This window comes from Podarcis tiliguerta, assembly GCF_965153285.1.
Source record: "Podarcis tiliguerta genome assembly, chromosome: 2".
NCBI classification, from domain to species: Eukaryota; Metazoa; Chordata; class Lepidosauria; order Squamata; family Lacertidae; genus Podarcis; species Podarcis tiliguerta.
The window spans coordinates 48639911-48652388 of record NC_139535.1 but is presented as its reverse complement, the minus strand read 5'-3'; the positions used below and the strand labels follow the sequence as shown (position 1 = coordinate 48652388).

General features: G+C 40.3%; 2 protein-coding genes and 1 long non-coding RNA gene across 9 annotated transcripts in view; 2 read left to right on the top strand and 1 right to left on the bottom strand.

The window, feature by feature from the left end:
* The window catches only part of PRKCD (protein kinase C delta), a 58761-nt gene extending 54694 nt beyond the window's left edge, over positions 1–4067 (top strand). For all 4 annotated transcript variants that reach the window (XM_083429134.1, XM_083429132.1, XM_083429135.1 and 1 more), the window contains exons 15-18: positions 152–290; positions 1213–1401; positions 1857–1985; positions 2614–4067. In XM_083429134.1, coding sequence (XP_083285260.1) covers positions 152–290; positions 1213–1401; positions 1857–1985; positions 2614–2772 — 616 coding nt within the window. In that variant the 3' untranslated portion in view covers positions 2773–4067. The remainder of the gene's footprint in view (positions 1–151; positions 291–1212; positions 1402–1856; positions 1986–2613) is intronic.
* A 3084-nt stretch (positions 4068–7151) lies between these two features.
* On the top strand, positions 7152–10504 carry LOC310672287. Its single transcript, XR_014508489.1, has 2 exons — positions 7152–9991; positions 10254–10504. It is a non-coding gene; the product is annotated as an uncharacterized lncRNA (long non-coding RNA).
* A 170-nt stretch (positions 10505–10674) lies between these two features.
* Positions 10675–12478, bottom strand: part of PFKFB4 (6-phosphofructo-2-kinase/fructose-2,6-biphosphatase 4) — a 62153-nt gene continuing 60349 nt past the window's right edge. For all 4 annotated transcript variants that reach the window (XM_083429202.1, XM_083429203.1, XM_083429200.1 and 1 more), the window contains one exon: positions 10675–11144. Coding sequence is in view for 2 of the 4 variants with exons in the window: in XM_083429203.1 (XP_083285329.1) it covers positions 11085–11144 (60 nt within the window). In the remaining 2 variants the exon portion in view is untranslated. The remainder of the gene's footprint in view (positions 11145–12478) is intronic.

The following is a 12478-nucleotide window of genomic DNA, read 5'->3' as shown; positions in this document are numbered from 1 at the left end:
TGGCAGACATGCCATTAACTGTTTATTAATGCTGAAAGTATCCTATGAGGTTGAAAGCAAATACCTTTAAGTGGATGCAATTGCTGAGTCATTGGGGTGCTTTTGTCCAGTTTGAATGGTTGTGCTGATTAGTTTTATTTTTTTCACACAGAGACCTGAAACTAGACAATGTGATGCTTGATAAAGAAGGTCACATCAAAATTGCTGATTTTGGGATGTGCAAAGAGAATGTGTTTGGTGAGAACAAGGCGACAACTTTCTGCGGTACTCCAGACTACATAGCGCCTGAAGTAAGGAACATACATGCGTAACATACCAGCTCTTGAAACAGCCATTTAGAATTCATTAAGTCCACAATTAACTTGTGTGCATTCAACTTTACACATGTGGCAAATATTATTATTATTAGTAATTTTTTAAAAGGGGGCAAGCATCTGGGGAAAAAGACTGGCTATCTCATCCGCCATTGCACCCAGAATGTTTTGACTATACATGATTTTGGCTTTAGGTGCATGGAACATAACCCACATGTAAGTTGTGGGCTTACTGAATATATAATTAATAGTGTTCCATGTTATCGCCTAAGGAAGGGGTTGCTAATCTTTGATTTTCCTGATGTTACTGAATTCCTATTATCCCTGACCATTGGCCAGACTGGCTGGGGCTGATGGGAAATGGAATCCAACATCTGGAAGTTCACAGATTTCCCACCCCTGCTCTAGATAAAGCCTAGTTAGACATTGCTTAGGGAACCCAGTATGAGAGGGAATGACCATACGCTGAGTAGAAAATTACACCTGAGCCATCTATATGCTGAGTTTATTTATTCCTAGGTTCTTCAAGCTCACAGTTTGTACCACAGTTGAAATAGTGGTACGTATTATGGGTTCAGGCCAGAATGTTCAGTACAGGTAAACTTGTTCAACCCAATTGGATGTTACTATCTGCCACAACATGGTGGGCAAAAACATGACAGCCCACATCTCATTCCCTGTAAACTCAAAAGTAAATAGTTTAACGTTGAGTCCCAATGCAGCCAATGAAATCAAAGGTGATTCATGCTGATAAAAGGACTGAGAATGTGATAAAAGGACTGAGGGAAAAAATTGCTTTAAATTGTGAAAAGCCAAAATCCTGATTTGTACAGCTCTTGAGGAGTTAGGAAAGCTTCCCATTGCATTTTACATTGTTGTTTTCTTGTATCGACAACAGATCCTGCAAGGCCTAAAATACACATTTTCCGTGGACTGGTGGTCGTTTGGAGTCTTGCTGTATGAAATGCTTATTGGACAATCTCCTTTCCATGGTGATGATGAGGATGAGTTATTTGAGTCAATCCGTGTGGACACACCTCACTACCCTCGCTGGATTACCAAGGAATCTAAGGATATACTAGAGAAGGTATACACTTGCTAAGGCTAAATCGTTTTTCTGTTTGGGAAGATGGAAAGGGGCCTGGAGAATATCTTAAGCTAGTAATAGATCTTAAGTGCCCTGCATTCCAGGCAAAGATTTTTGTGAAATAATCAGTAATTATATAACCAGCTACAGGACTGGAGGGTCTTGTTGCACTGTCACATGCAGCCTAGTGATAATATGCCCCCTTGTTGCAGATTATGTTGTATACACAACAACTGGGCGGTCATATGGCATACATACCACCCCTTCTTCCCATCCAAAGCAGCTTTTGCAGCTGCCAACAATAGTGACTAGAACTGGCCACAGTGGCTGCCCTAGATCGATTCCATTGAGTCCAGCGTCTTATTTTTCTGAACAGCAGCTAAAGTCATAGTTTCTATCAGAAATGTGATCTGCAAGCCAAGTAACTGAAGCTGGATGCACATTATATTTTGTAGTTGTTTGAAAGGGATCCAACAAGACGACTGGGAATAACTGGAAACATCCGAGATCATTCTTTCTTCAAAGCAATTAATTGGGCAGCACTTGAGAAGAGGGAAGTGGAACCGCCCTTCAAACCCAAAGTGGTAGGTATCCTTTTGAATCTAGCCAAGTGTAAAACTGCGATCCTTTTATCTGTTGTTGTTTTTTCCACAATTATACCACATAACCAAACAGATAACACAATATTTAAATATATAACAATAAACAATATTTACTTGTTGCTCCGAGCAGTGGCCCTTCCCCTATGGGTAATGCTGCTCACTGTTATATTTTTAAAAGTGATTTCTTTTCAGTTTTAAGTCAATCAGGGGTTTTTTTTAAGGTAAAGGGAAGAATTTGGGTCTGGAAGGTATCTGGAATTGAAGCTGGAACCTTCTGTATGCTAACTTGTGCTCTGCCCTCAATATGTGGTTGATCCTATTTCTTACTGGTAGCAAATTATGGCTAGATGGCAGATATGCCTGACTTTCTGGATTCAAGTATTACTAGACATTACAGGTGATTGTTTGATAAAACAATCTCCACCTGATGTGTGATAAATTCCTACTTATTACTTGCTGGAGGAGTGCAGCCAACCAAACTCATGCTGCAGTTGTTTGTCTGAGCTTGTTAAAATGAAAGGGGACTCCTACTGAGCAAGGGCAAGATGGATTGAAGCCACTTTGACTAATTTTTTTCTTTCTTTCGGTCCTTTGCTTCTCTCCTGTACAGAAATCAGCAAGTGACTACAGCAATTTTGACAGAGAGTTTTTGAGTGAGAAGCCACGGCTATCATACAGTGACAAAAACTTAATAGACTCTATGGATCAATCTGCATTTGCTGGGTTCTCTTTTACCAACCCTAAATTTGAACGCATTTTAGAGAAATAGTTTATCAGCACAGAGGAACTTTCAGGTACTGCTGTAATGGAAGTTTTCGAGCACTCCATGTGAAATGTGATCAAAGGATACTGTTGTCTCTTTCCTTTCATTCCGAACAACACTCAATAGTGACTAATTGTGCTCATTCTTTGGCAACTGGCGGTAGCTTCATTGTGCATGGTTGAGTTTAAGTATCCTTGTGAATCATATGTAAATGACTTCCTCTGCAGTAGGGAAAATGTAAATTGTGTACGTGGTTACTTGAATGTAGTTATCCGTTTGGGGGGGGAATTATGTATATGCTGTATATTTTGCTCAAGAGGTGAAAGAGGTTATCGAAGGGTACTACCCTTCAAATAAAGTGAAATGGCTAGGCAGTTTTTAACGTCCATCAAATTAAATAATTTGAGTTTTCTTTCAGTTGATTCTGAGCTTCAAATATTGCCATTTTTAATTAATAAAAAGTGGCATCAATTGATTATGGTGCTTCTCAGGCCCTCAATCCAGCAGGTTTACAGCCTTTTAAGTTGTTCTTGCTTTGCTGATCATGGATGAAGCCCCATCTAAAAGACAGTGAAAGTAGTTTTTTTTTAATTTAAAAACATGTGGGCCTTTCCTTATTAGACTACAGCTACCACAGGCCCCCTATCTGCAACCCAGTGAGTGAGGAAGTGAAGTGCTAGAAAACAAAGCTGCGTGTACACGTGCCATTTAGTCCCCGGCCCCTTTGAGGATGCTGTCCTGTCCTCAGTGTTGGAAGACAAATAGAACTCCCAACTTAGTTGTGTAAGTGGGGGAGGAGGTCATCTTGCCATTTATTTTTCCAGGTATCAATCTGTATTGGGCACACAGTGAGGTAGAACTTGACTTAAATGCAGTTGGGCAAACGTCTAAATAAGCATGGGTGAGACCGGGCAACACACCTTTAATGAAGGATGGTGGGCAGGTCTCATTTCAAAGAACCTGCCCTTAAAGACCTGTGTGGTTTGGGTCTAACTTTGGTCTCGTTGCCAGCCAATATAGGTCTAGTCAAGCCTCAGCACGCTTGAGAAGATGAAGGCTAGTTTCCGTAGGAGTATTTAAATACACAGTATGTAATAACTAATCATTGCTACCTTGTATCTTGATCCAGATAACAGATTTTTAGGCTAGGCAGAAACACCCTACAACATGTACAGCATGTTGAAACTGTGGGGTGGGTGGGATGTGGGGTAACAGGGAAGGAATGCTGTCAAACCGATGTATTGATTATGGATTGTTGAAAAACTTAGAAGGCTAAATAAAAATACATCTATTATCTGAAACGCTACCCTTCCTATTTTACCCTCCTTGGTGTCTGAAAGAAGAAGAAGAGGAGTTTGGATTTGAGATCCCGCTTTATCACTACCCAAAGGAGTCTCAAAGCGGCTAACATTCTCCTTTCCCTTCCTCCCCCACAACAAACACTCTGTGAGGTAAGTGAGGCTGAGAGACTTCAAAGAAGTGTGACTGGCCCAAGGTCACCCAGCAGCTGCATGTGGAGGAGCGGAGACACGAACCCAGTTCCCCAGATTATGAATCTGCTGCTCTTAACCGCTACACCACACTGGTGTAAAGCAAAGGACCTGGACACTAACCCACAAAGCAGGCTCTTTTAAGCATGAGCCACAACTAACTTTGAGGATTTTCTTGCTAGCCTGCAGGGGCCCTAGCTACCAAGTATTCCTAATTCCCCCACTCCACTACCATAAATATTGCCTTCCCTGCAATGGCTTCCCCTGAGGTCTAAAATGAATGTCCCTTGGAATTAATCTTCAGGGTGTTGATGCCAGAGCAACACTCTCTTTTTAGCTCTAATGCCAACAGTGTTCTGGCATTGGTTCAGCCCTAGGCTTTGGAGGCGCCAACATTAGAGCGCTGGTATCCATTAGAAAGGCTATGGTCCCCTGGGATGCTCTCTCAGGGACACAGGACAGCATTTTTAAACATTCGTGATTCTTTTTTAAGATACACCGAATATTTAGCTTTAATATTTTTGCTTCTTGAAAGTTGGGTTATGCTTCAAGGCAGAAGCGTACCCCTTGCAACTTGAAATATCCCTACTGTGGAAACTCTTTGTTTTGATAGCTACAAATCTAGCCTTACTCTTGTTGAAAGTCACATGATTTGTTAAGTCCAGCTTGCTGCAAGACGTATCTTTCCCATGTGCCAGGTTTCATAGGTTACTAAAAATATTTATTCTTTAGGCATCAACAGCAGACACTTTGGCTAAAGAGTCAGGCAGTACAATACTTCCTAGGAGTTTGTTTTTATAGGCAAAAGCACAAGTTTCCACAGCTACACATACCACTATGCATTTGTAAACTATTTTTTTAACACTGAGGTAATACTAAATTAAATATAGGTCTGTCATGGTAGTCTACACAAGATTTGCCAGCTAGGACTCTGGGTAATTATCCAGATATTTCATGAAATTAGGAAGTTTAAAAATGACTCTGGGCTCAACACTGGCCTGATATAAACTGAATTCTCCTCAGGCAACTTCCTTCCTAACAGCAATTTCTAAATCCTCCATAAATTCAGAATGTACCTCTGGACATATTAGGCCACTTCCTAGAGCTACAAGTAAAAGTAAGGTATTTCCTATGGAATGTTAGATTCATTATTTATTCCATAATTGATTTCTCTCTATCTGATTAACACTGACTAATATTACAGAAGCATTACAGAAAATTGCCAACTGCCTTCTGTAACATTTAAACTATTTCTTTATTTATACTGCCATCAGGAATCCTTTTCAGCTCAATGGCCACACACCCTTCTTGGGGGTGGATGCGAGTGTTTAGAAGGGGCAGAGAGGCAACTCAATTTAACTTTTGTAAATCAGGCTAGTTTCTACACAAACAGACACGCACACTTTCTATTCTTCATGCAGGCAAGCAAGAGGCATTAGGCTACAAGAACACAGTCTAATCAGACAAAAACACAGCATGTGCAAAGAAGGGCCAGTAGGAGGTCTGGACTAAAAAGTCCAGAGATAGTTTTGCCTCCCACCCCAGGCCTTAGTTTCCCCATTCCTGCACTACTTTGTCAGCTTATTTCCAAACATCATAGTAAAGGAAAGTGAAAATTCCTTGATTACACATCATCAACACCAGGTACACAAACAAACATCTAAGAATTTGTAGTGTTAGATGCCTGGTAACTTTCAGGGAAAATAGAACACTTCCAGACAGATCCTTCCTAGCCACCAGTCTGTGGTTAATGCAGACTGCACAAGATAGAGTGAGCAGGGCAGAATTGATCCCAGGATCATTTGACTAGCAGGAAGGGTCATTTTCTATCTGTTGTTTTGTTAAGAACAAAACAACCCTTCAAAAATAACTTTGGAATAGGGTGAAAAAAGGATCCATCACACCATTTTCCATGTTTTTAGATTTTGTCAATAACAAAGACTCAGACTAAGATAAAATAGGAGAGCTTTACATACTGAGCAGGGTGGAGTTCAGTCTGCTTTAAGCATTTAAAGCCTTCAACTTGTTAGGCACAATTTAACAGATTACTCCCTAACCACAATTATCTCCATCCTAAACAAAAATGAAAGGAATCTATCATCTCAGCATCTTATGAACCATGACTTTGTGGAACCAGCTGGTTAAAATGTTAAGTGGTTATTCTCTGTGGAGTGAAATCTCTCAACAATTCTGTTTAAAAGGAATGATGCAAACACAGAGGAAGAGGGAAAAGACGGAAAGAAGGGATGGCCAAGGAAAGAGTGATGAGTGATGGCAGCTGGGAAAATGATGAGAGTTACAGAAGATTTGCTACATAGCAGGGGGACTGTACTGATGTTAGTGGGCTCTACCCTAGTCACCGCCTGCCAACCTAGCAGTTCGAAAGCACATCAAAGTGCAAGTAGATAAATAGGTACCGCTCCGGCGGGAAGGTAAATGGCATTTCCGTGCGCTGCTCTGGTTTGCCAGAAGCGGCTTAGTGATGCTGGCCACATGACCCGGAAGCTGTACGCCAGCTTCCTCGGCCAAGAAAGCGAGATGAGCGCCGCAACCCCAGAGTTGGCCACGATTGGACCTAATGGTCAGGGGTGCCTTTACCTTTTACCCTAGTCACAGGCATTTTTAAAAGGCATACATTAAGACAATGTATTCTGGCCAAGTACTGGTACAATGAATTAAGAAAAGAGATGGGTGCGTGTTCATAGAATTATCATACAGCAGTCATGAAGACTACAGTTTGTCATTGTCCTAATGCTTTCCTTTTGTCCCAGCGGCTATGAACCATGTGGGTTCTATGCCCTATAAAATGGACATGCAGTGCTACACTTGCATCACTACTAGCACTCTTTGATGTAAAAAATTGTAGAAAGATAGCTAGAAATAAGGTTCTGATTCTCTTTGATCCAGCATTTTCAGGAAACAACCCGAAACAATGACAGTGCTATTTAAACACTGGCAATGGCAGCCTAAAAGGAGAGTCGTTTTAAGAGTAATGGCAAGGGGTAAATAAATTATGGTTGAAGGAGGAGTAGGTGTTTAAAAGAAGCAGTCACCTGTTTCTGCTAGTCTCAAAGTGCCAGAAACACTTTTAAAAAACATATGTAAATACAGTAGTGCTGCTTAAAACCAAACATTGACAATTCATCTAGTGACAGTTCATCTAGCACTAACTCCAGCAAACCTCACAGTTCCTGGCCTGTTGTTGTAGAATATAAAAACCTGGAAATGACTCAGTATTCATCAATAGCACTTGAAATATATGCTTGACCCAATTTGACAGATTTTAATTTGAACATTGAGCTGGAGACGTTTGCACATACCTGAAGTGTCAAAAAAATAATAATCCAGGAGAGAGAAAAGTCAATTAGCATCCCTCACAATTTAAAACAATGTTTATTAGCTTGGGATAAATCTCATGTAAGATTAAAATGAAGGCCAAATATATCCTTAGAACTGGGTGAGTTAACAGTCACATCCGAATTAGTCTCATTCAAAATCATTTGGGTCTACGATACATGTTATGACAAAAGGAAATAATTTTCATAACCTTTTCCATTTCTAGTACCTACTGAGAGGCATTTCACATAAGCAAAGCCACCGGCTTTCATTCAAGTGTACACTTAAAAGGAAATGGCTAGTAATGGCAACTCTCTGATAAATGTACCTGTCAGATCCATATTTTTAGAAACACTCTTCACACTTTCAAAAGTAGAGAATGAAGCAGTCCTGTGGGTCAACAAATACAAGAGGTCTTCTGGATTAGTTGATCACAAGAAACCCAGATGAAGCTGGTGGCACACCAACCATCTAACATATCAGTTTTAAACTCATTTACTTTGAAGCAAGCAAACTCATTTCAAAGGGGCTCATTTCCAAATTGTGGAATTAGGATCACATCTTAAGTTAAATTAGAATCCAGAGCTTCCAAGTATTTTCATTTTCAAGTATCAACATACATTTATAATTTATTCTTGCACACAACGATTTTTTCAGTTATACAATCTTGTAAATAGAAACTACTGTTATCACAGTATATTTAGATGTAGCCTATAAAAATATCTACTATACATAAAATATTTAGCCACAGTTTTACAGCACATTGAGAAATATGAAGGTTGGAGGGGGGGGAGAGAAAGCAAATACTTTTGGTTAAGAAAGGGTTAGAAGAAAATGCTACACCCGCCAATGAAGCATACTTGCAGGCTTAGCTAACTCAGAGGACAATATTTTCTTACAGGAACCACATTTACCACTTAAAATCCAAAGTTATACCTGCACAATTTTCTGCTCATGAATCCTCAACTTTTCAGGGATGAACTCAAATCCACTAAGTAGCCAATAATAAAAATAATTACTTGTGGCTCACATCTAGAGAAGTTAGGGCTAGGCTGTTGACACGATTCATCTGTGATTTAAGCCATTACCCCAAATCCCCTTCTCCAGCTGACACTGTACTGTGGGCCAACAGCAGAGCTCTCCCTTTTCATCTACTCCAGTAAGTAGTGATCTACCTGAATAAATACATTATGATGTCAAGGCATATTATCTTAAAGGATGGAGTACAGCTAAAGCGCTTTTGAAGTGTTTGATAGTTTAACATAGTCCTTTTTATGTTTCTGAAATAAGGTTGGCTTTATGGCTTCTCTCCAGAACGCTGAATATATTGCTAAGCTACCTTATTAAAGAAATGAAGAACACGGCAGTATGTTACATTATAGCACCCAGCCACATAAACGAGTCCCCACTTGGCAAAGCTTACATAGTCCATTGCAGAGAACTCTTAACGTTAACAGTATGGCAAGGTTCGATGAGGTACCAGCACAGACAGCAAGGCAAAAAAGCATTCAAATCACATGGGACAAAGCTTTCTTCAAGAACAAACAGGCACCTAATCTGCTGCTTGCTGATTTGTATCACATGGACAGATTATTTACACTATACGTTGGCTTAGTACAACAAACACAACTGGCCTAACATGCATGAAGTTTTTATCACTAACAGGAATTTCTTTCACACGCCTCCCATTCATTGCAACAGGATATATCTGGAGGATATCCCTGTTGGGTTGTGACCCTAAAGCAGGACTGATCCAATTTCACAAGTTCACTTACAGCATAGTATCCCTCTTTGCATATAAATACTTGAAAATCCTAGAGGGCCCCTTTCTTCACTATGCTCTTGAGCTCCACTCAAGGAATGCACAGAGGCAAAGATGTGGCTGCTTAAGGTTCACGGAAAGAAAGAATCCTGAGTCCTCTTTTGGGGAGGGACGGAAGATTGTTTCCATTTATGAATGTGCAAATCCTGTTCTCATCAATGAAGTAGAAGATATGCAATAAAGGATCGCTTTCATCTTACCCATCCAATGCATTTTAACTTAAATATCACCAATACATAATAAAAATAAAAACCCCAAACAGGTAATACTTCATCTGTGGCTTTGGTTCAAGAAGATGGGTAAGAACAAGCTTGCATTAATGCCAGTAACTCAGGAGCGCTTCATAATAATTTGGTCTCTCTAGTAATTTGTCTTATACCTTCCCTGCACTGTTATTGCCATTCACCTCTGGTTACCACCATGCACATCGTTTTATTGTATTACTATCTGCTCCATTTGGAGCAATATTTACATTAGTGTGAATTAAAAATCCTCGCTTTTCATAGGCTTCTCTGCTTGGGGTTTGGAGTTTGAGGGGGTGTAAAAGGGGGGGGGGGACCAGGTAAAAATAGTTACCGTATTTTTCGCTCTATAAGACGCACCAGACCACAAGACGCACCTAGTTTTTGGAGGAAGAAAACAAGAAAAAAAAATATTCTGAATCTCAGAAGCCAGAACAGCAAGAGGGATCGCTACGCAGTGAAAGCAGCAATCCCTTTTGCTGTTCTGGCTTCTGGGATAGCTGCGAAGCCTGCATTCGCTCCATAAGACGCACACACATTTCCCCTTACTTTTTAGGAGGGAAAAAGTGAGTCTTATAGAGCAAAAAATACGGTAAGTAAAATATGCGGTTTTCAATAAGCAGACAAAATAGGTTTGCCGTATGCATGATGTGGAAAGGAAACTATTCACACACTATTCAAATAATAATAATAACCCAGGAGTTCTGGAACATTTCAACAAGATAGATGGAATGCACTTGGGAAAATATTACCTATTCTGGCTTTCCATTAAATGATGTGAAGCATCAAGTGGAGCCTTTAGTAAAATTACCTAGAAATTAGTGCAGCTACCAAAAAAAGAAAGAAAATCAAATGTTTCACTGCAAAGCAATGACTTGAGGTGGGCAACACTGCTTGCTAAAATTGATATATTAACTGGATTAATATATCTCACAAGGAGACAGGTGGTACCTTTTGTTGTATACTAAAATAAATAGTTGAAAGAATCCTCCGTTGAAGAAACACCTGTTCTATGTCCGGTAAAGATTTTATATATAATATAGGAATAAAACAGGAAATCACAGCAAGAAAGGCTTAGGAAAGTATTGCAGAAGAAAGTTAAGATACAGCATTAAGAGAGACACCAGCATTTCATACTTTTAACATCCACAGTCGAAAAACAACAGGATAAAGACAACATATATTAATTTAAAAGCAATTTCATTCTCTGTTCCACAAATACTTGGTCCATTTCAACCTTTAATGCCAACTTTGCCTTGTGCCAGACCCAGGCAGTTGAAACACCGTCTTCGAGAAGAGGAGGAGTGCATGCATTTCTGTGTTGCTTGGCTTCCTTGAAGGCTGCCTTCATTCTCAGGTCCCTGAGTGGTTTCCTTAGCACTGCTTCAGCAGTTTGGGACGGTGCTGGCAAGGGGAGGTCAAAGGCTGCTACAAATGATTAGGTACAGTCCTCAAAGCTTCTTCTCGAGAGCGGCTAACACATACATTCTGAAAAGAGAACAAGACAGCAAGCTTTATATACTTCACTCAAACACAATGCTTGCCCTTTGGCCAATTCCTGAACACTTCTCACTACCTATGGGCTTTCCTTTGCTAGTTCATGGAAATATGGTGAAATTAAGGCTGTAATCCTATGCACATTGACTTTAGCATAAGACCCACCGACATCAGTGAAGCCTCGCTTCCCAGAAAATATGCATAGAGTTGGGCTGGATAAAATCACAATATTTTGTCTTATCTGGTTCCTCTATATATTCATACGTTGTAACAAGTTCTATCATTCCGGAATACATTTCTCAATATGCATCAGTCTTCAGTTCCATTGTTCTGAACACCAGCTTATCAGAAACTCAAAGAGATCCCAATATGAGTTCAGTTGCACTTTGAATGCTTGGTGTTATGCCTCTGGGCCCCTTATGTAGCCCTAGGTAGAAGTCTGATTTTTTCCAGTGTTCACTGGGAACTACCAACATAAGCACATGCTGCTAGCTGATTGGACAACCCAAATGAAGTGTTTTCATTATCACAGTCAATGCAATGACACGTGCACAAGTCCAGGAGGGAGAGATCCTTGAGAGTCACAAGTCTGAACCCAGCTACAATGCCTATACACAATACTTTTCCGTCCCTTTAAACCAATAACTGTATTAGACAACAAGCTATGTGATACTACCACCTCTCATCACAGATATGTCATGACACATTGAACACTCAACATACTAGTCTTCAGGCATTCCAGTGACATATGAAAACAACAAGCAAGCCGAGACAAATTGCTAAGCTCCAGCTCCATCACCCTCCATAAGTTGGGATGTTAAACATCTGAAGCAGATAACCTCCTACAGTTATGGAGGCTTCCAGTGTGATTAAGGACCCAGGAAGATAAAGGTCTGAAATTGCTTAAGGAAGCCTCCACAGATACAAGAGGCTATACAAGTTAGATCAGTCTTTCTCAACCTTAGGTTTCCAGATGTTGGACTACAACTCCCATCATCCTTAGCTAGCAGGACCAGTGGCCAGGGATGATGGGAGTTGTAGCCCAGCCACATCTTGGTGACTCAAGTGTTGAGGAAAACAGTGGGTGAAGCTTAGTGCACTTCTCCCCACTTGCAAGTTGTTTTTACACACAAGTAGAATGTCTGAACAACCAAAAATTACCCCTCAGGGACTCAAAGGCTACCAATTGCAAATCTCTATCCTAGAAGCTCAGTCTATCCTAGACCACAGTCGTTCTAGCAGCAGCCATTGGATACAAGTTGCTACCTGATCCTTGAGGTCAAGTTAAACCGCCCTACATAGTTTCTGCTCAGGCCAAAAAAAGC